This window comes from Lontra canadensis, unplaced genomic scaffold (genome assembly GCF_010015895.1).
Source record: "Lontra canadensis isolate GAN:19392208 unplaced genomic scaffold, GSC_riverotter_1.0 scaffold66, whole genome shotgun sequence".
Taxonomy (NCBI): Eukaryota; Metazoa; Chordata; class Mammalia; order Carnivora; family Mustelidae; genus Lontra; species Lontra canadensis.
In genome coordinates, this window is record NW_022631060.1 from 10,813,798 (window position 1) to 10,835,824 (window position 22,027).

A 22,027-nucleotide genomic window follows, 5' to 3' on the forward strand; every position below is an offset into this window, starting at 1 on the left:
CGTAGCTGTGTGTGTGTGCGTGTGTGTAGCTGTGTGCCTGTGTGTACACATGCGTGTGTAGCTGTGCGCGTGCGTGTGTGTACGCATGTGTGTAGCTGTGTGCGTGCGCGTGTGCGCGTGCACGTGTGTGTAGCTGTGTGTGTGCGTGTGCGTAGCTGTGTGCCTGTGTGTGTAGCTGTGTGCGTGCGCGTCAGATCTGTGGCGGTGAGTGTGACTATAGCTCTGGCTCTCGCCGTCCTCCTTCCAGAGCTCCCTGCTTGCTCGGGTCTGCGGCTGCTCTGCTGCTGGCACGGCAGGGCCCTTGGAGGCTGGGTGAGGCGTGACGAGGGCAGCTCTGGGGAGACCTTCCTCTGGGCTGCCACAGCCCTGCTCCTCACGCGGCTTCCAGGGCAGCAGCCGGGCGCCTCTATGGATGCCCTCCGTGTCTGCTCTGGGGGCGGCAGTGCCTGCCGTTGCCCGTAGCTGCTCTTTGCCAGGCCCTATGGAGGGGCCCTGTGTGCCCTCGTCCAAGTGGTTGGTCAGAGGCTTAACTGGCTCCGTCCTTCTTTCTGGAGATCTTCTCCGGGCAGCCCGGCTGTCCGGTACGCAGCCCTGCATGTTCCAGCAGCCCCAGCTCTGACCCTGGCCTCCGTCTGAGGCCGCGGGGCCTGCATGGGCTCCGCCTTCCCGCACCCCAGCCTCCGGCCCACGGTGGCTCGCTGCTCACCCTCGGGTCCCTGCTCTCGGGCGCTGTCCTGAGCCACCAGCGTGCTGTCCAGCATCTGACACCCACTGCTTTGTGATTCACCCAGTTTGTAGCTGCTGGCGATGGAGGGGTCCGCCCGGGACCCGCCGCCTGCCGTCACGCACCCGACTGTCTCCTCATTCCTTTTTGATCTAGAAAACTCCTCCTTTCTCTCCTGTGTTCCCTGCCACGTCGGCTTTGTGTCCCCTCCGAGTTAGCCTGCGTTTCCGGGGCTCGTGTCCGGTTCCGCCTGTGAGCTCTCTGCCTCTCTCTTCCGATCCTAAGTTACTTTACCGCTGAGGCAGCCTCTCGGGTGCATGGGTCTCCGGGCTGTTTTGACGGTCGGGGGCTGCTCATCCTGCCTTGTCTTCTTCCGTTTCGTTGGACTCAGCCACAAAGCCCTTCCCACGTGCTTCTGAGTGAAGCTTGCGCCTTCCCGCACCCCTCGTCAGGGTGCCGGGCCCGTTCGCCTTGCTGCCTGTACCGTGTGGCGCTCCCTCTGCCGTGACTTTTTGACTAAGTGGTTCAGACCCTGCGTCTCCTCAGAGGTGTCTCTCTGTTGGAGGGGGGAGGCCCTAGACAGGCCAGGGGGAGGAGGCGGGACTGATCCGCGGGTCACGGACCCGTCGGGGGCGTCGGGATGAGCGCGAGCACACACGCGTCTCCCTGCTGGCCGGGACCAAGGAGAGCACCGCCCCGCAGCCGGCTGTCAGCTTCTCGTCTTCTGCAGTACAAGGGGCCAGGGCTCCCTGAGAAGTGGCTGGCTCTGTTGGCAGGGCAGGCCGTGGAACAAGGTGAGCCCGGGCGACCTTCTGGTGCTCCGCTGCGGCCCCCGCGGGCTAGTCCTCCCCTCCCGGGGACTCCGTCTCACCCGGCCAGGGCAGGTGTGGCCATCCCATCAGTGGCTCCACTCCGGGCCGGCAGTGAGTGCGGGGGTGCCTGAGGTCGTGCAGACTCCCAGGCTGGCCCCGGGGACAGTGTCCTGCCGGGACAGAAGGAGCCTTTTTTGTCCTGCCTCCCGAGGGACTGGAGCTCTGTTGCTGGTGTCCTCAGCCGGGCTGGGCAGAGGCTGCCTTTTGCTGTTACACGTTGATCTATCCTTTCCGTGGCTTTGGGGGCCCCTGCAGAGTTCGGTTGAACTTGGACAGATGAGAAGGTCAGCAGGGCCCTTTCTGGGATGTGGCCTTTCGGGGTGGGGGGAGGGCAGAGCCAAGCTGGGCGTACGGGCGCAGCGGCCCGGCGGACTCTGGCTGTGCAGTGTGCTGGGTGCGGCTTCTCAGAGGAACCCGTGGGGCCGGGCTGTCACTGTCTGTGGTCAGAACTGAAACCAGGGCTGAGCAGAGCGCCGTCCTCTTTCAGACGCTTGATTCTCCAGTACTCTGTGGTCTCCCGGGTCGAGAACAGCTGCAAAGAAGGCCTTGGACACTGGGCTTCTGGCAGCCCCACAGGAAGGCGCTCTGGGCATTCTGTGGAGACCTGCCCTCCAGAAGTAGCCTCTGCCCAGTGCCCACTCACTGCCTGCTCGGGACGCCCTGGGAGCCAGCCAGCCTTGTCTTTCCAGGGCCGTGTGGGTGTCGGTGTGCCGCGGGCCCGAGTCTGTGCTCTGCAGGCGCGCGGCCAGCCTGTCTGTCTGCAGCCCGGTGTCCCGGCCCAGCCGGTTTCTTGTCTCAGCTCGGCGGGGGTCAGGCGAGGGCTGTGTGTCGGCCGCACGAGCTCCTGGGGCAGAGCTGCCGCCTGCCCTGTCAGAAGGGCCATGTGGTGCCACCCTGGGCCTCACCGATGGGTCCTTCCCGAGCCATCTCCTGGGCAGTGGCCTTCATCCCACACGGTGCCCGCAAGGCGCCACTTTGAGAAGGCCATTGAGACACTCCCTCATCTAAGCGGACTTGGCCAGCCCTCGCCTGTAGAAGGAGCAGCTGTTTGTCCCCCCCGCCCCGCGTCCCCCCCCCGCCCCGCCGTGCCCTCATTGGCCGGTCTCCTGGAGAGAAGGAGGGAGGGAGGAGAGGAAGGAGGGACGGCTGTCCGCTGCCCTGGCTCCCACTTTCCCTGCCGGTCCCTGCACTGCCCCAGCATGCTTGGAGATCCCAGCGGTCTCCCCACAGACCGAGCTCTGCTCAGCCAGCCCCCCAAAGCTGGACTCAGCTGCAAAATGGTGCTTCAGGCTGTTGGCAAAGTGCTCAGGTGAACGGGGCGGGGGCAGTGGGGGCAGTCGGGTGTCCCTAGTCCTGGCCCGGGCTCAGCCTGGGGAACAGTGGCTGTAATTGCTGGCGGCGCGTAGCCGCGGGGCGGGGTGGGGGAGCCCTGGGGTTTGGACAGGAACTTTGTTTGGAGCCAGGTTTTCCCTAAATGCCTGCACGTCCTGTTGCTCGTGGCCGGAGCTTGTGCTCCTGGAGGGTCTGGGGGAGAATGAGGGGCCCACCAGTGATCTGTCTCCCTCCTTGTGGTTAACCATGTTTGTGACCACGGCAGTCCTGCCTTGCCCTCTCCCAGGCCTGCCAGACCAGCATGGTGTCTGTCCGGTTGTCCCCAGGTGGGATGACCAGAAACTGTCCCTGAGTAGCCTTGTCCAGAGACCTGACGATGGGACACAGCTGTCCGCTCTAGGGGCCATTTCTGACAGCTTTTTAAATTGCTTTTTCTGACCTGCGGAGGGGTCTGGAGACTCTCTCTCCAGTGCAGGTTCTGTGTCTGGATAGAAGCTGCTTCGGGCACTGGCAGAGCGAGCGTGGCCTGCTGGCGGGAGGGTGTGGGGGTGGCGGGCAGCAGCGGGCCGGCCTGACCCTCGAAGACGGGCAGTCCTGTGCTGTGCTGGAGGGCTTGGAGGGGCCGCCGGACACCCGGGCTTACAGGAGCCCGTGCCGGAATGGGTCACGGTGTAGACTCAGATCCAGCTTCCTGCGGTATGAACCTCTTAGGTTGGCCTGAGAACAGCAGGTCATCATTTTTAAAATGGAAAGTGAATGTCTCTTGCTTTTCCAGTTCTGTCTCTAATTGTAACCAAGCTAAGCGGGCCTCTTGGCGACTGTCTGAGTGGGGAAGCCAAGCCCAGCTGGTGGTCAGCATGGAGTGACCGAGGTATTCTAGAGCCTGTGTGTGTCTGTGCCCCCGACTGACTGTGGGCACCTCTGGTTTTCACTCTTCTCTTCCATGGGCTCCGTCCCTACAGCCGGTCACCTGCGTGCCACATGGGAGGACTCACAGTGACTTCCGAGTAGAAACCAGAGATCCCACCTGTGAGCTGACCTGAGCTGTCCTTCCGCAATGTTAGCTTGTGAGCTTTGGAACCGTGGGTGCCGGTGTGGGTGCGTGTCCTGTGCGCGTGTGCACGGTGGGAGAGGGCGAATGCTAAAGTGGGCTCTGCAGAGGACGGAGGCAACACTGACCCGGCCAAGCGTCGGCGTGCCGCTGCAGGCGACGAGAGGCCCAGGCCACTCTCACCGGGGTGCCGAGAGGACTTCTCGGGGCGGGTGACGCTTCAGCCCGGCGCCAGAGGAAGAGCGCGTCCTTTGCCGATGGAGAAGGAAAGTCAGCTCCGAGCTCTGAGGCTGGTGGCCACACTGCGGCTCCGGCCGGGGGTCAGACGGGGCGCGGCAGCACCTGACGCGTGAGCACGTTGTGTCCACGGGGTCCGTGTACCTTTCTCAGTCTGCCTTGCCGTCTTCCGTCTCGATGGGTCTCGTTGTGTAGGCACACAGCGGCTTATGAAAGCTCGGTTGTTTGGGGGTGCTGACCGCCAGGCAGTTAACCCAAGACGAGAAATGACCTGCGCGTCCCTCTCCACAGCACCTGTCTGGCCGTGGCCTGTGGGGATTTGATGGGGGTCCCAGGGGGGTGTCTTCCCAGCTTTTGGTTTCCAAGGCTGTGCAACAGGAGGGAGTATCGTGACACCAGGGCACTAGGAGTGGCAAGAACGGACTCAGGCGGGCACCTCCACGTGTCCGAAGTGGTTTTCGGGCCCCACGCTAGCCCACTGCGTCGGAAACCTGGGGGTCGGGAGTGGTGCCAAGCCCTGGTATTTTCACTCGGCCCAGGGCTGAGGGTGATGTCTGGTCCTGGTGGGGACCCCGGGTGTGCCCTGACCGTCTGGGTGACAGGGCTGTCTGACGTCCCTGCAGAGCCTGGACTTTGGGCCCGGCTGCCCCATGGGGAGCGGATGGGCCTGTGCACAGGACCCAGGGGGAGCTCCTGCTCCACCCAGCCTGCCACCCCAGACGGTCAGGCCCGGTCAGGCCCGGGCCCAGGCACTCCCTCCTGTGTTAGCCTGATGTGGGGAGCGGCGGGCTGTGCCTAGGAGCATGGGGACCCTGCTCGTGCTCTCAGTCCTCAGACGCCCGCTCCGGGGGCCCCTCCTTTCCCAGGCTACCGCCAGCACGGGCTCTGTAGCCGTGGAGCACTTTCTCTGGGGCCTTTGCGCACCATGGGCGCACCATTCCTGCATCCGTGCGTCCCTCGTAATCCTGCTCCCCCACCCCTGGATCTTTGATCTCCGTCCTGTGAGGCCGCCTCCAGACCGGCTGCCGGGGCTGCGTGTCTCACTGCCCACCTCCTCCCGCGCGGCGTCTCCGTGCTTCCCTTGACCTCCCACATCTGCCCTACCTCCTTCACAGCCAGAACCCCGGCTGTCCTGGGATGCCAGTGTCCTGGGAGCACCGCAGGGGCCAGATTGAGAGACAGAAGGCTGAGCAAGGCAGCGGCGGGGGCCGGCGGGGGAGGGTTCTCTTCTCCTGGTTCAGTGTGGCCCACCCCCCGCTGGGCGCAGTTTCCCTGCTCTGTGCCTGGGGACCACCAGCCCCTTGCCCCAGCATGGTCAAGACCTTGAGGAGGCATCCCATGTTCCAGACCTGACAGTTACCAGTTGTTCCTGGAGGGTGGGTCCAGGGCACCCCACATCTGCCTGTGCGGGCCAGCTCTCCGTGGGGAGCGTCAGCACGGGGCCCTTGAGTGTTCCCGGCGCCCTTGGGCAGGTGCGTCTCTCCTCGTGTGTCTGCGTCCCTAGGGGAGACCCCTGCTGTGGCTGTCGGGCGGCGTCACTCCTGCGCCCTTGTGTCCCCTTGCTCACACGGGTGGGTTCTGTGGCGGTGCCGGCTCACAGGGAGCAGCCTGAGGGGCTTTCCCGGTGGGACCGGTGGTGTGTGTCAGGCCAAGCATGTGTGGGGTATGGGGACTGCTGCAGAGGTGGTAAAGGTGTCAGGAGCAGGGGAGGGTGAGGGGTGAGGACACAGTAGAAGGATGTTCTCCGTGGAGCCTGGGCCCCTCCCAGATGGCTGGTCTGGCCTCGGAGCCCACCCGTTAGACCAGGAGCAGCACGCAGAGTTCTGTTGGGAGGTCTCTGTGTGCCTATGGCCATGTTCTCCCCACCCCCCCGCCCCCCAGGGTGCCAGCAGCCCCTGTGGCAGGCCATAGCCTTGTGTCCACCGTCTGGTCCCTTCGCTGCCACCCTGGGGGTCCCAGTGAGCAAGCAGTATAGGGGGAGAGCCAGAGAGGAGGAGCCCGGCCGTGCGGCCCCCAGACAGCCTTCTGGGCCCTGGCTGGACAGAGCCCGCTCCAGAGCTCAGTGCCAGTGGGGTGGGGGGCACGGGATCTTGTGTTCTCCCCCCGTGTGGCCATAGGGACAGGCGTCACATGGCCTGTTGCTGCCAGTGGCAGAGGAACGGGGCTGGGCCAGAGCCACTTCCGGCACTCAGAGGGGCCAAATGGTTTGCTGTGGCCAGGACAGAATTTGGGGTGGGAGGGCCCCGTGTGACAGGGTTTGCAGGACCGCTCCCACACAGGGGCCCTGGCCTGTACCTTTGCGTCAGTGCCCATCATCACTGCCTGCCTGTGGGACTGAAGGAAAGAAGACCCCGTGACCAGGCTGCGCGGAAATCTGCACTGGCTGGCCTGGCAGAGGGCTCGTTCCAGATTGCACAGAGGTCCAGGGCTCCCAGGCCCTCCCTGGATGATGGGGAGCTTGGGGGAAGCAGCTTGGAGAAGTCCAGCTGGGCGGGCCTGGTGTGCACCTGCCTTTTTGCCCCGTTTGTTGCAGAACAGGTGTGGACAGCAGCAGGGGAGAAGGGTGGGGTGGCTGAGGCCTTCTGATCACAGACGTCGCAGCCCACATCCCCTCCAGGACTCCTAGTCTCCCCTGGAAATGGACTTGCCAGCACAAGGGTGCCACACCCTTCCTAAGGCGGAGTCCCCAAGTGGGCCTCTTGTGTGGCCTCAGTGGCATCTTGCCCTGTACCGGTTCCTGCTGCTGCTCCGGCACCAGCTGCCCATAGGCTGGTTCTGCTGGGTGGTCCTCACGTCACTTGGTGACACGGCCCCTGGACAGCAGGACGAAGAGGAGGTCAGGCAGCCGACTTCAGCCCGGGCCCCCATGTGCCGCATCTGCATACGTGTGATAGTAGAGTCCTCTAGACCCAGAGGTCGAGTCCTAGCATGTGTGGCGAGCTCAGGGGTGGTCCTAGCCAGGTGTGAGTCGAGGGGAGGCACAGGCAGGGGTGCGCCTAGAGCACAAGTGGGGAGGCGGGGGTCAGATTGGGCCTGGACGCAGCAGAGGGGTGAGCAGGGCGGAACCGGCGCAGGCTGCAGGTGCATCCCGTGGGCTGGTCCCTCGCGCCTGGGCCTGTGGGCACAGATCGTCTTTCCAGGCCACTTCAGGCTTTCTGACAGGACGGCATGCGACTCAGTAGCAGAGACCAGGGTCAGGAGAAGGGCAGGGGGCAGGGAGTGAAATGGCCTGCCCAGCCTCCTGGTGGAGCGTCTGAGGGCATGGCAGGGCCCCTGGGCTCCCTGAGCCCTCCCAGGGCCCAGTCTTCCTCTGCGTGCTCTGGGGAAGGTGGGAACCTTGCTGTCTTGGTCCAAGGGACCACAGGGCCCTGAGAGGCATGTGTCCACGCTTGTCCCCAGTGAACGGCCTCCCGCCCAGCCAGAGGGGCCCCTGATGTACTCGTGCAGGTGTGTGTGTAACAGAGGAAGAGACATCCATGCCCTTGCTCCAGCCGCCCAGGCCGCATGCGGTCCCTCCCTGTCCCCAGGACACTGTGGCCCTGCACGGCATTGGTTACTCCCAGTGGTGCACCAGGAGGCTGAGAACACGTCGCCTTTTAAGGAGAAGATTTGCTGAGAAGCTGATGGAAAACATTTCCCTGGCATTCGGGGAGCATTTTTCCTTCCTGTTTCTCTTAAATAAACCACTAGCAGCATTTCAAAACAGACAAAAAGGACAGGGTCAGGGAGCCGCAGAGACCTTTTGCCCCACTGGAGTGAGGGCGGGGACGGGGCGCACAAGGAGCTGGGTGCCCTGAGTCCTTCGGACGGCCGTGTCCGGCCCGGCCACCAGTGGGCTGCGCCCCAGCTGAGACCGCAGAGCGTTCACATTTGGGCAGCCGGGCCGGACACGGAGGCCAGGGCGGAGCTGGTTTGCTTCTCCTTGCGCGGGCGCTGCAGACCTCGAGGGTGTGAGCCTCGGGGCCAGGTCCTCAGCCTGCCTGCCCCCAGCCCCCCAGCCCAGCCAGCACCCCGACCACAGCCTGCCAGGTGTGTGGGCGGCCTCCGGTGCCACGGGCTCACGGCCATCCCGACACTGGTGTGCATGGCTTGGCTGTGGCGCGGGCGTGCTCACTCCTGCCCCTCAGCGCCGCGGAGCACGACGGGGGCTCTGAAGGATATGTCGGCCTCCATCTGTCTCATCCTGTCCCCGGGGGAAGATGGACACGCTTCCCCGGGGCTTCTGCTCCTGGGGCAGGGATGACACCTCCTTGAGAATTTATAGCCAAAGGTGGCCTTTTCTGGTCAGTAGGATGTCCTGACAGTATTGACTTGGGGTTTGTTTCTGCGAGTCACACTGGGTCCCCTTGTACTATTGAAAACGGAGACTGCTGTGAGGCACTTTCCTTCGGCTTCTCAAGCTTCCCCCAGGAACTGAATTCTAAACCTCCAACGGTAGGGGGAGTCCCTGCAGGTACGGGAGGATTACAGCATTGCTCTGAGCTGCTCCCCAGATGGCAGGAGGCCCCCCTGCTTCTCCACGTTGGGCGGTTGCTGCTGGGAAGGGCCATGTCCGCACACGGCCCTCCACGGGATCCGGTGTTCCGGGCCCATTTGCCCACTGTGGGCTCCGTTGTGACGTTGGGTGACTTATGACAGACCCAGCCTGGGCCATGTTCCCAGCCGTGCGCTTTGGGCCACTGTCCTGGCCACTTTTCCTTCTTGGGATACGTTCTACCTCGTTTGGGCAACTAGGCTGCACTCACCGTGGCCCTGGTTCTGACCTCTGGGCGGCTGGCACGAGGCTGGTCTGGGGCCCAAGGCTCCCCGCCGGGGAGGCCCTTCAGCCCCGAGAACTCTGGTTGATGGGGCATAGGTACTGATGCTTACAGGATTTGAAGGAAAACAGACGTTTCAAAAATACGTATTTAGTCCTATAAAAATAGCTATAACAAGCCCATTCAGTTTCTGTATGACAGTGTATTTTTATGGAAAACAACTATTTTTGTAAGCAGAAAAAACTTTCGGTGCAAGAGGTCATTTGTGATCTCTGTAATGCCTGGTTCACGCCCACTTCCCCGCCCCCGCCCGGATCCTGCCCCGTGGGCTTGGGGTGGAGCCCAGGTGAGCGGGGACGGGGCTGTGCAGGGGAGTCCCAGGTGCGTCGGCACACAGCGAGGCCTCTTTTGAGGCCGGGCGGGGGGATCGGCTGCCCAGAAGGATGGGGGGGCCTGGGCCAGGGGAGCTCGTCCCTGTGTCCCACCTGGCAGCCCTGCGGGCCAAGGTGTCTGCAGTGTCACGTGTGGGGGCTAGAGCCTGACTAGTGGGGCTGCTGGCCCACCTCTTCAGTGGGCCCCGAGCCGCCTGCCTTTCGTGGCTTCCATGTGTGGCCTGTGGCATCAGGCCTCTGGCATGTGTCTGCTTCCCACTTTCCCCTCGTGGCGGCGGGGGGCCCGGCCGGTCGGGCCTGGCCCCTGACAATGGCGGGGGGGCAGAGCAGTTCCCTTCCATTCCTGGCGCCCACTGGGAGCAGAGTCTCCTGTGCTGTCTCGGCAAGAGCCTCTGGTTGTCCCACTGGCAGGGACAGCCCAGCTCCTATCTTGAGACCCAGCTCGTGGCCTCCACGCCTGCTTTGTCACGAAGTGACCCCCGCCGCCTTGTCTCCGGCAGGAAGTCTAAAGCAAAGCCCAACGGAAAGAAGCCCGCCGCGGAGGAGAAGAAGATGTACCTGGAGCCGGAGTACACCAGGTCCAGGATCACCGACGTCGGCTTCAAGGAGCTGGTGGTGCTGCCCCGCGAGATTGACCTCAATGAGTGGCTGGCCAGCAACAGTGCGTGGGGCGCCGGGTCGGGGAGGGTGCCACAGCGGCCACAGGCCGTCACCTGACCGAGGACTCCCTGGAGCTGATGGCCGGCCCTGTAGCGTGCGTAGGGTCTCCCCAACACCAGGACCCGTTGCGGGTCCCGGCCAGGCCAGGCACGGGCCACCAGTGCCAGGGAGTGTCTGGAGCGGGTGTGTAGCTGCAGGGCTGGCAGTGCCGAGTCCGTGGGAAGGCTGCGGCCTGTGGGAGGGGAGCGTGGACCTCAACTCCAGCCACTGGGCAGGCCTGGGGCTCGGGGCTCACGGCATGGCTGCCCGCCGCAGCCCTCGCGGAGGGGACTCCATCCGGCTGCCCGCTGGCTCTCTGCCCGCCTTGGTGCTATGCAGACACATGCCCGGCGCGCACGACAGCGGCCGATGGCCGGCGTCCAGGGCCACTGCTCTGCACTGGGACACACGTCTCTGGTCTGTGGTGCATGCTGGCTTCGTGTGGGTCTGCAGGGCACTGGGACGCAGAACAGTGCCACAGTGGTGGTTTCTCATGCCCGGGCCTTCTCTTCTCTTGCAGCCACCACGTTTTTCCACCACGTCAACCTACAGTACAGCACCATCTCAGAGTTCTGCACAGGAGAGGCGTGCCAGACGATGGCCGTGTGCAACACGTGAGTCACTCACGGTATCCCCACAGGGTCTCCTCAGCAGGGTCCTGGCTGCGGCGGCCCCTCCTGCCCCTGTGGGGACAGAGCCCAGACAGGGGAGGCACTCGGTGGTATAGGGTCTGCTGGGATGCGGGGTGCCAGCCGGCCATAGGCTGGTGGCTGAGCTCCTCGGGGCCGGGGTGTTTCCACAGTACGTGCCTCAGTGGGTTTCCTAAGACCGCAGCACGTCAGGAAGCTACAGGCGCTTCCCTGCTTCAGCTAGCTGTCCGGATGCCCGATGGCTTTTCCCGAGAGCTCCTGCTCTGTGTCGAAGGAGTGAGGAGGGGGACAGCGAGGGACTGGGTAGAGAGGCCACTCATTGCTTTCTCCGTTGGCTGGTTTTGTGGGGCTGGGATGCCTTCTCAGTGAGTTTTCCATGGGCCCAGATGCGTTCGTTTTCTTCTGGAAGCTTGTGCACACTTGTGTCCTCAGTAGGCAGGAACCCCAGGGGCTTCGAGGCTCCCCTGGCGGATTGGCGGCTGCTGCTCGGGGCGGGGGCCGGAGGGCCGCTGCGCGGCACGGGCTTGCCACTAGCCTCTGATAGCAGAAGGGCTGGACGGCGGCTGCAGACAGAAGGCCAGGTGCTGGGCTCAGCCTGCGGCTGTTGGGACCGAGGCGACGGCGTGGGAGCCCTTTTCCCACACCGTCTTTTATCGCTAGGGCTGATGCTAGCACACAGGAGCCGCCAGCCCTGCTGTGAGCACAGTCCGCCGCCCGCCAGGCGCCCAGGCCCAGGCCCAGCTCTAGCTCAGGCAAGCGGAGGTCTCAGCCCCACTAGGCCCCACTCTTGTGGCCCCAGCAGGTCACAGCTCAGGGTCAGGTCCCGTGGGAGCAAATGTAGACAGTGGTTGGCTCTCCACTCTGCCACCCAGAAAGGGTCACTGATGGGAGCCCAGACATTACGTGTGTCCCCACTGGCCGCAGCCAGGGATGCCCCTGGGAGGGTGGGGCAGGTGAGCTTGGGGGAGGGAAGTGCCCTCAGCAGAGCAGAGCGCCCTGGTGCAGATGCTGGAGGCCAGCGAGGACCGTGTCCTAGAGCTGTCCTGTGTGTGGCACACTCAGAAGGACGCTGCTGGCTTTGCCCGACCCAGCGGAGTCCGAGGTGGCCCGTAGGGCAGGCAGTGGGGAAGCTTGTCTCTGCTCCCAGGCGTCCTTCAGTATCTCCAGGCTTGAGAAGAGACTCCTTGAAAGTGCGTAGAGCTTGGTGTGAGATGGAATCTGGGGAGCTTGCGCCCCCACTTCTCGTTCTTCTTGGCTGCAGCCGCCTTCGCAGGGTCTTCGAGGCTTACGGACCTGGCACGCTCTGCCACCTTCCTAGCAGCTGTTTGACGTCGAATTAGGTGAAGAGAAAAAGGCGGGTTTGCCAGAGGTCCCCGAGCTGTGTGCTGCCCCAGGACCAACATGTGTGCCTGGGGCCTGGAGTGGGGCTGAGACCTGTGTCCACCCTGCTGGGCCCTAGACGTGGAAACCAGAGGGTTGTGTTGGAGGCCCAGAAGGTGACAAGAAAGGGCTACATGGAGAATGTGTTTGAAGAAATAACGGCTGGAAGCTTTCCAAGCTTGGCAGACGCTAACATACATTCAAGAAGCTGAGTGAACTCCAAGTGGGACAGACTGTTGAGTCCACGCACAGGCGGGTCATAACAGAACTGGGCAAAGACAAGGCCTTCTCGGAGCAGAGCCAGTCCTCGAGGACATGCGTGAGTGACTGCTGTGCTCGTCGGAACCCTTGGGCCACAAGGAAGCTCTGCCACATTTCTAACGCGTTGAAAGTAAAGAGCAATCAGCCCTAGTCCTCCTTCCAGCAAACATGTCCTTCAGGGCTTTGCTGAAATACGGACATTTCTCCGATGGCGGAAGACTTAAAGCATCCACAGGGGCAGACCTGCTCCTGCAAGGGGTCCCCAAGCGAGGGGACTGGGACCGTCCGTGCAGAACGAGCATCAGGGATGGAAGTAGGGACTGTCCCTTTCAAGTGCTTTGAGCCACACCCATGTGACGGGTGACAGCAGAGGAGATGGCGGCGGGCTGGGCTGGAGTGGCAGGAAAGCAGGTGGAGTGTGCATTCCGACTCTGGTGAGTTGTGTAGAAGGTGTAGTCAGAGTCGCAGTTGGTAAACTGAAAGGGAAGACGAAAACATAACCCAAAAGAAGGCGGGAAAGAGGAGTTACAAGGGACGAGAAGCAAAGGGGCCAAACGGTAAACGAAAGATGGTAAAAAATTCAAGCACACCAGAAATTTCCTTAAACGTCAGCGGTACAGAGGTGCTGAGCGCAAGGCAGAGATCGCGGAGTGGGCTGCCGGCCGCGGGGCTGTGCACCCAGGCCCCCGCTGGGAGCCGGATTCTGCGGACCACACCAAACCCTGTGGCCTGTGATAATTTCATCGGTAAATCAGGTAGAGAGGTTAACACTCACGACCGGTGACAGAACGGGACAGTTACAGCAGCATGCCGTCGTCAGTCACGTGAGTGCGGTCTCTCTCAGGTCTCCTGCTACGCTGTACCCGCTTTCTCCTGCTGACCGTGTGCCCCTGTGAAACGTGGGCGGGGGTGGCGTGGCGCGCCCGCACATCACGCTCAGCCTCTGCCACTGCGCCTGGAGGCGGGGCCGGTCTGCTTCTGGACGGCGCCTGTCGCCAGGAACTGGGACCCAGGAAAGTGAAACCGCGGACAGAGGGGCTTCCTGAGGAAGAGGGACTTCTGCCCAGAGCCGCTGCAGAGCTCTCACAAGTCAGCAAGGACGCAGGACGGAGTCGCACCGTCGGCCGGCTGGGCTGGGTGCGTTTCACCGTTGACCACCAAGGCCGTGTTCTTCTCAAGCGCACGTGGCGTGAGGAGTCAGCAAAGGAGATCGCATCCCGCTCACAGGACAGGCCTGTACAAACTCGGAAGGGCCAGGGTGCTACTGCGTTCCTTACCTGACCGTCGTGGGGGTGAACGAGAATCAGTCACAGAAATGGAACAGGAAGATCTCCAAATACTTGGGAATGACGCACAGGTCGGAGAGGAGTCTCCGAGGGAATTAGAAATGTTTTAACCTGAGCACAAATGAGGACGCAGCACCCCCGAATTTGTGAGACACGGCAGAGCTTTGAGGGGAATCTGTAGGGTTACGTGTTCGTTACAGGAGAAGGATCTCAAATCAGGAACCTCAGCTTCCACGTTAAGAAACTAGAAAAAGAACAATAAACCCAAACTGAGCGGAAGAAAAGAATAATAGAGTAGGAATCACTGAAGTTGATCTCTGAAAACAGGAAAATCCATGAAACCAGTAGCCGATTTCTTGAAAAGTTCAGGGAAGTTGATGGATCTTTCGCAAGACAGGTGGGTAGAAACGGAGCAGGGTGTCAGGATGAGAATGAAGGGGCCGTCACTGTAGACTCAGCAGATACTAAGCGGATATTAAGGAAACGTACCAAATGTACCAAAAATCCCTGCATACGTAAGTTGGGCAGTTTAAATGGACTGATTCCTTGGTAAGAACAAAATAGCAAAATACACTCAATGGGCAGTGCTGTGCTGTCCAGCTAGAAACCAGGAGTAGAAGACATCCACAGCGGAGAACTAGAAGTGCCCCCGTTACCGTATACGGCACGGTTGTCTGTGTAGAAAACCCCAAGCAGTGCACACCTGGAGCCCCACACTAAGAGAACTGCACCATTTACAACAGCCCCACAGAGGACGAAATGCTCAGGGATAAACCCGGGCCAGCACACACGTGCCCGCGTGCCGCGATGGGCAAGGGGCCGGGGAGCAGCCGCGGGGAGGCCCGCACAGCCAGGGGGCGCATGGCCCTTGTGGGCGCCGAGGGTGAGCTCCCTGGGATCCATCTTCTCATTTCCTGCCTCCTCGGTCTGAATCCCGGCAGAGTGTTTGCAGGAGGGGACCAGTCGACTAGGACAGTGCGTGGATGGGCACGGCCGCTACTGCGGCCGCAGCAGTGCTAAGGAGAGAACCGTGAGGCTGCAGGCCTCCCGCTCCCCGGCTCCAGTCGCGGGCAAGCCGCGGCGATCGGGGGCGCGTGGGGAACAGACACACGGAGCAGGGCGCCATGTAGGCTCCGCAGACAGACCCGCACGAAGGCGGCCGTCTGGTTTTGACGCAGATTCCAGAGACGCGGTGCAGGAAGGCTGGTCTGTTAAACCAGTGCCCGGAAGACCGCAACTCCGGACACCAGGGAGAGAAAAGTGAGTCTTGACCCAAACCGCACACTTTATGCCAAAATTAGCTTCAAATGGATTCTAAATTGTGAAACCAGAAGACTTTTGGAAGAAAAGGAGGAGATTTTCATGCCCTACAGCTGGGTGAGGAGCTCTCGGCCGTGACGCAAGGCCCGCCGTGGAGGAGGAAGAAGCAGGAGGCCCGGCGCAGTCCGCGGAACTTCGGCTCGGAGGAGGGCGCGTTCGGAGGAGGAAGACCGACCGCAGGCCAGTCCCACACCCGGGAGGGCACCGGCGCCCAGCATGGATGAGGAGCCCTCACAGCAGCAGTGGTCACCGGCGGGCCCGGGCTGGACACACGGGTCAGCAGAGAGGACCGGGGAGGACGGCGTGCCCCACGCTGGCGGAGCAACGCGCGAGCCTGGCCGACGGCGGCTGGCGGCCTCTTTGGGGCCCAGCACTGCCAGTCTGGAGTGTTCGCCTGAGACCGGCAAGAGCGTGTGCTCACACACGGCCCTGCCTGGGAGCACTTAGAGTCGCCTGAGCTGGGGTTGCCCCGGACTGGCGGTGAGCCCGGCGTCTTCCAGCAGATGGACGGCTGGGCACACCGGCCCCTCCGTGCTGGAGGAGGAAGGGCCGCGGGGCTCACACTGAGACGTGGCTGGAGCCAGAGCCCAGCTCAGTATGTCCCGTGGCGTTCCCCAGGGGCCCTCCCTGCTGTGTCGGGGTGGGGTGGGGTACCCGGGCCTGGGTGGGTGAGGCGGAAGGACTGCCTGCCGGAGCGCCCCGTGTACTGCGCCATCGCAGAAAAACGAAAACAAGAGGAACGTTGACAGCAGAGTGTCTCGTCTTTCAGACAGAGGGGGCAGTCCTCGTTGTCCCTCAGGAGCTAGTCTCTCTGGGCTGCACGTGGTGGTGACACGTGTCCCCGTTTCTAGCTGCAGTTGTGTTTTCTGGCCCTCTGGCCCCTGTGGCCTGGTACATCGGCACCCGCCCTCAGTGCAGGGGGATCGGTGGGGCAGGTGTCTGGCACCCGCCGCAGACATGGACCTCACAGCATACGTGGACCTCAGCCCGGCCCCCAAACACTGGGCTCCACCTCCAGCATGGAGAGACACAGAAAGGGGCTTTGTCTTCGAGTCCTCAGGTGATCTGACCAGCCTGTGCTGATGTCTGGGCGGGCAGGCGGAGGGTCCGGCAGAGCCTCCTTGTGGGGGTGGGGTGGGGGGTGCTCGGGCAGGTGTCCCAACAGATGGGCGCGCTGCTGGATTTCTACTTCCTGGGGGCAGGCAGGGAGTCGGGCACACTTCTCAGGGCTTTGTCTCGACAGCTCCATTGCCCACTTACATTCCTGGACCTTGTGCGGCACCTAGCTCTGGGCTCTTGGGCAGCCCGGCCTCCCTGCAGGTGCGCCGCAGTGCCCAGAAGCAGCCTGAGAGCAGGTACAGCAGGAAGGTCTGCCTTCTGCAAAGTCACACCCCAGACCTTCCGCCTCCGAGTGGCAGTTGGGCCGCTTATCCCCTTATCCACGAAGGGCTGGCCTCCCTGAGCCTGTCCATTAGCGTGGAGGCTGTGCTTGCCTGGTCTCGCCAGCTGGCCCCACTCCCCGCCCGGGGCCAGGCAGAGCGCCTGCTCCTGCTAGACGGAGGTGGGCTTGCTGGAGCAGAGGCGGTGGTGGTGGACTGTCCCGAGGGCCTTGGCCAGGGTCGGGCTGACCATGGGAAATGGGAACCCCCGCTGTCCTGGGGACAGGTCCGACAGAGTGGTGGGCGTGGGCCAGCCCTCATACCAGGCAGGGGTACTTGGCACACTCGAGAATTCAGACCAGGGTACTCTGAGCCCGTGCGGGGTCCCTCAGTGGGGTGGGATGTGGAGGTTTGGGGGAGCCTAGTCCAAGCTGACTCTGAGGCCAAGTAAAGCCAGGAAGGGAGGGGGCTATGGGGGCTGCCGGACAGAGCGAGACATCCGTGTGGAGCCTGGTGCCCTACGGTTGCCTGTCGCCTGGCTGGGGCAGGGGCTGAGAGGGTCGGGGTCTAGGCCTCTCAGTCACTCCCAGGTGCAGCCCCACGCCCACATGCACCACATCCCTCGGCCTCCCTCACCCCCCACCCCGGCTCTCCGCCCTCCTGTGGCTCTGGGTCCAGCCCTTGGTGAGCCAGCCTGCAGAAGCAGAGGGTGGGACAGCAGGGGGTGGCCAGGTGGGTGCCCACCAGGCGCTTGGGTTCATTCTGCTGGAGAGAAGAGCGCTGGGCAAGGAGGGCCTTCAGCGCTCACACAGTGAGAGCTCCCAGGTATCTGTGCCCACGAGTGCCCCAGCTGTCCTCCCTGAAGACTGGCCATTGGAGGGCATGGGGTTCCCAAGGGTCGAGGCCCAGCTGACAGGTCAGAGCGGTACCCCCAGAGGAGGAGGGACAGCAGGGAAGAGTGCGCCATCCGGGCCTCTCCGCAGCCTACAAGCGCGCGTCCCTCTGAAAGAAGGAGGCGTGCAGCCACGCAGGAGAGAGAACGGACACGCCTGCTGTTGGTGTCTGTACGGCGGGCTCTGTCCTGGCCACTGCTCTGAGTCGGTGCAGGCAGCCCCTTGTGGGACACAGCTGGGGGTCTCCAGTGGTGGGGAGCAGTGTGTCTGCCCCTGGGGGCTCTGGGAGGGGGAGCCTGGGCACCTGCTACACCTGCACTGCTGGTGGCCGGGAGAGGGCGGGGCCTGGGTGTCTGCGGGGACAGCGTGACCGATCCCCTCTGCCCCACAGACAGTACTACTGGTACGATGAGCGGGGGAAGAAGGTCAAGTGCACCGCTCCCCAGTACGTCGACTTTGTCATGAGCTCCGTGCAGAAGCTGGTGACGGACGAGGACGTGTTCCCCACGAAATACGGTACGTCTCTGCCCGGCTGCCCTCCTCCCTGCTGGGCGGCTGTGGCTGCCGTCGCGACAGGGCCAGACCTACGGGATGGGGGCGGCTGTGTGACCTTGGCTCTGGAGCCGGGCAGGTGGGCTCTGGCAGGGTTAGCCCAGGCTGGGTCAAGACCCCACCCATGCCAGGCTCTGGGACCTCTGGCCTCTGCCTCCGGCTCTGCCCCCTGTACAGTGGGGCCACCGCAGTCCACCTCACCGGGGGTCTGACAGGCAGCAAGCAGTAGCCGCCTTGCGTCCTGACCTGGGCGGGTCCTGCCCTGGGCTCCAGGCCAGTACGGAGCTAACGGATGGTGCTCGGCCAGCAGGAGGCACCCGTGCACCTTGGTTCCGTCCTCGTCTGTGGCCAGGCCATGTAGAGGCCCAAGAGCGTCTGTCAGGGACGCGCATGGGACCCTGGGGCCGAGTCCCAGCTTTGGATGGCGCATGGCAGGGTCACGGGCCCCTCGACGCAGAGGCGGCCCGTCCAGATCTGCAGACGCCCGGCTCTCGGGGCCCAGGCGGGCGGGTCCCTCGGTTGCCTGCCCGCGGGCTGCTGAGTGGGGAGGGCGCGGCCGCAGGAACGCCCCGCGGTCCTGCCCGCCATCCCCTTCCTGCCCGCGGAGCGGCGGGAGGCGCGGTGGCCGCGGAGGGCGGGCTGACCGCGGGCCCCCGCAGGCAGAGAATTCCCCAGCTCGTTCGAGGCTCTGGTGAAGAAGATCTGCAAGTACCTGTTTCACGTGCTGGCGCACATCTACTGGTCCCACTTCAAGGAGACGCTGGCCCTCGAGCTGCACGGACACTTGAACACGCTCTACGCCCACTTCATCCTCTTCGCCCGGGAGTTCAACCTGCTCGACCCCAAAGAGACCGCCGTCATGGACGACCTCACGGAGGTGCTGTGCAGCGGCGGGGGCCGCGGCGGGGGCGGGGCCGGGGCCGGCGGCGGGGGCGCGGGGGCACAGAGCCTCGGGAAGGAGAGGTGAGCCCGCGGCCGGCAGGCGCACACGTGTGCAGAGACGGTGGTGCGTGTGCCTGCGTGTGCCTGCGTGTGCGCACGCCCTGGGCACGCTCGGCGGGAGGCCTGAGAGGTCGTCGCTGCCCCCCACCCGGCCTGGGCGCGCCGAGAGCGGGCTCCCCAGACGCCGGCAGGCCGCACGTCGGACTGGCTCCCCGCCGGGCTTTTCCTGGTGGATGGACGAGTGCCACTCGTCAGGAAGGACCTTTGGATTTCACTCATTCGCTCAACAAACACTTACGGGACTGCTGGTCTGTTTCCTTCTCCTGTGGGGCTTTCCCTTCCTTGGTCTTCCGTGGGCCCCGCCCCCGCCCCCGCCGCCCCGCCCCGCCCCCGCCCCCGGGACTCTGCTGTTTTGAGAGAAATCCGCCGGCCCGGGAGAGCTGGGGCCCCTTCCCAGGAGGGACTGGGCTCCGTCTGGCTTGTTTCCAGGGTGGAGCTGACTCGGACCTCCCTCTCCTGGCCTTGCTTGGGTCTTGGCTGTCGGCGGCTCTGCGCGGGTGGAGGGGTGGCCAGGGCTGCCCCTAGGGCCCTGGCCTGTGGCTGTGTTCCCCTCTCTCCTGTCCCGCTGCTCACGAGGGCCCCTGGACTAGCTGGGCCTAGGACCGAGGTGCCTGGGCGGGTGGCCTGTGTGGAGATGCAGCTGTGGGTGGGAGGCTGGGTGTCCCTGCTCGGCGCACCTGTCCGGTCGTAATAAAAAGAATTCTCTCAGGTTAGCGCCTGTGTGTGTGCTCAGCGTCTCGGCGATCCGTGCTGAGGGCACCAGGGCGGGTGCGAGACTGAGGGTGGCCTGGCCAAACAGCTGGGACCGTGGCCTGCCTCCTGGCCACCCCGGGCTGGGCTCTTCCTGCCAGGGTCAGCCGCAGGCTGCCCTGCTGACCTGTGTCCTCACTTGGCCTGTGGGGCTCGGGAAACTGAGGGTAAGGGACACCTGTCTTGTTTCCTGCGTTCCAGGGAGCCTTGACCACTCTGCTTGTGCTGTGCCCTCCCATGCAGGTGGCAGGGACCCTAGAGTGTGTGCTGGAGCGGGCTGGGGGGGCCCTGGCCAGCCTGGCCCCGGGGGCTCTGCTGCAGGAGCCAGTCCTGGCCTGGGCACTGTGGTCTGAGGGATGAGCAGAGGGGAAAGCTCGGGAGCGGGGTGAGTACAGAGGCCGGGTGGGGCGGCACCTAAACCGAAGCCTGGAGCTTTTGTAGGCGCTGTGCGGGCGGAGGAGAGACAAGAGGAGGCTCCAGCAGGGTGCCCCGCCCTCCTACCCCTGACATCTTGCCTGGGGACAGCCGATGGCTGTCATGCTCACCACCCCCTCAGCACCCACATAGCCCTAAGAGGTGGGGGGGCCCTGATCTCTGTCTCCTGACTCACTGCGGCTCCCGCACCCTCCCACCCTCAGCCTTCACCCCACCGGGTAGGTCCTGTTTCTGTCCTCCTGCCGCTCATCTGGCCCTTAGGCTGGGCTACTGCCAAGCGTGCTTGTGGCCTTCCTCCACTTCCCGGGCCATCACCAGCCCCAGCCCTAGCCGGAGACCAGAGCCCACCCCCCACCTCTGCTTCCCACAACGGGGGTCTTCCCAGCCTATGGTGGCCCCTGGCCCGCCTGCCTTCTCTGCACTCCTGGTGATGGTTCCTCCTCCTCCTGCCCTGAGAACCGCCCCCATCTGACAGTCCTGCAGCCAGCCACAAAGTGCAGGCGCCCTGGAGTGCCTTGTCTCCATGTCCTGGCCCCCACCTGTCCCCAGGGTCCCGCACCATCTCCCCGAGCCTCCCTGCCCCAGAGTACCTCCCCCGTTGGCTGCACAGAGTTGTGTTGGGGGTGACTTTAAAATCCCGTGGTGCTTCATCCGGTCTCCACCCCACTGACTCAGTCCCTGGACTGGAGGGCAGACATCACAGTTGTTTCACCGTGACTTTAACGTGCACCGTTCTAGAAGCTTCCACCCACATCGTCTGCTGAACTCACTCATGCTCTGAGCCCTGCAAGAAGGCTCCTGGGTCCTACTGTACCCCTTGGGGCCTGCCGCCGTCTCACTGGAGCTCATGCCTCTGTCTTTGTCTGGTCAGGAGCTCCGGGTCATGGGGAATCCTACTCCCTCTGTCCCCCAGTCACTGGACATGTCCGTATCATCTATGCTGCATCTGTGACCAGGAGTAGGAGACCTCTCCACTGAGGCCAGCAGATGTTAACTCCCACAGGGTTGGGCTCCTATGACCCGTGCGTGGCCCCCCTGCCCCGCTGCTTCCCCAGACGCTGCAGCTGGCTCTGTGGCTGGCAGGGAGGTCATAGCCCCTCCTTGAGCAAGGCCTGTGCCTGACGCCACCTTCAGGTCACCCCGTCCCTGTCATGCTCTCTTCCCTTCTGCTGTCTGGGTCTCACTGTGACCTCAGCCTGCTGGGCTGTGTGGGCCCGGGCCCCTCCCCATGCCTCCCCCGCAGGTCTTTCTGTTCTCTAGGCATGCCCGCCCAAAGTAGAGGCCTCAGGAACTTGACCACAAGCCTGGGTGTCGGAGTCAAAGGTAGGGGTCCTCCTTGACCTGAGGCTCCAGGGAGCACCTCCTGGGGGGAAGGCAGAAGGCCAGGGCCTGGCTCCACTGGCCTTTCTGGCCAGAGTCCCAGGCTGGGGGTGGGGAGCAGGCCGGGCAGCCCCTGTGTCCAGTGTGTCTCTAGGAGTGGGGTCTGGCTGCTGCGTGTAGGCCTGAGAGCAATCAGGGGCTCTGTGGCTGGCGGGGGTGGGTGGGGGGTGGGCACTGCTGGTGCCAGGAGGACACAGGCATTTCTGGCTCGAGCTGCTTGATGGAGTCTGGATGCAGTGTGCACGCGTGTGCCTGCCCGATCTCTGCGTCCGCAGAAGGCTGTCCCGGGTGCCCGTGGTCGGGTTTCTCAGACTCAGGAAGGAGCTGTGGGATCCCCAGGCACATGAGGGTCGTGGGTACAGCGCCGGTCACCGGGCCTCAGAGAGTCCCCCGGGAAGGGCCAGGCAGCCAGGGTGAGCAGCAGCCTGCAGGCCGCTGAGGGGAGGGCGATGCCCTGTGCCCCCCACCAGCCAGCTGCTCTCTGCTGCAAGAGCCCGGGCATCCCGGCCGCATGGGCCGTGGCAAGGCCTTCTGGGCGCACACAGTGCAGTGGCTGCGTGTGGCGCTCCTGGGTCCTGCTGGCAGCTGGGCTCTGCTGAGACCCAGCTTCCAGTGAGACCCTCGGGCGTCTCAGCTCCGGCCAGACGACCTGCACCTGCCCCCCCACAAGTTGTT

General features: G+C 63.9%; 1 protein-coding gene across 3 annotated transcripts in view; it reads left to right on the plus strand.

Annotated features, from left to right (window-relative positions):
* The window catches only part of MOB2 (MOB kinase activator 2), a 68,926-nt gene extending 50,159 nt beyond the window's left edge, over nucleotides 1-18,767 (plus strand). Inside the window, exons 2-6 of one of the 3 annotated variants that reach the window (XM_032879810.1) lie at nucleotides 3,229-3,234; nucleotides 9,866-10,026; nucleotides 10,585-10,678; nucleotides 17,625-17,749; nucleotides 18,445-18,767. In XM_032879810.1, the coding sequence (XP_032735701.1) occupies nucleotides 3,230-3,234; nucleotides 9,866-10,026; nucleotides 10,585-10,678; nucleotides 17,625-17,749; nucleotides 18,445-18,752 (693 nt within the window). In that variant the 5' untranslated portion in view covers nucleotide 3,229 and the 3' untranslated portion in view covers nucleotides 18,753-18,767. Of the gene's footprint in view, nucleotides 1-2,765; nucleotides 2,906-3,228; nucleotides 3,235-9,865; nucleotides 10,027-10,584; nucleotides 10,679-17,624; nucleotides 17,750-18,444 lie in introns of those variants that run through there. The other 2 variants (XM_032879808.1, XM_032879809.1) reach the window with 2 other exon arrangements.
* The last annotated feature ends 3,260 nt before the right edge of the window (nucleotides 18,768-22,027 follow it).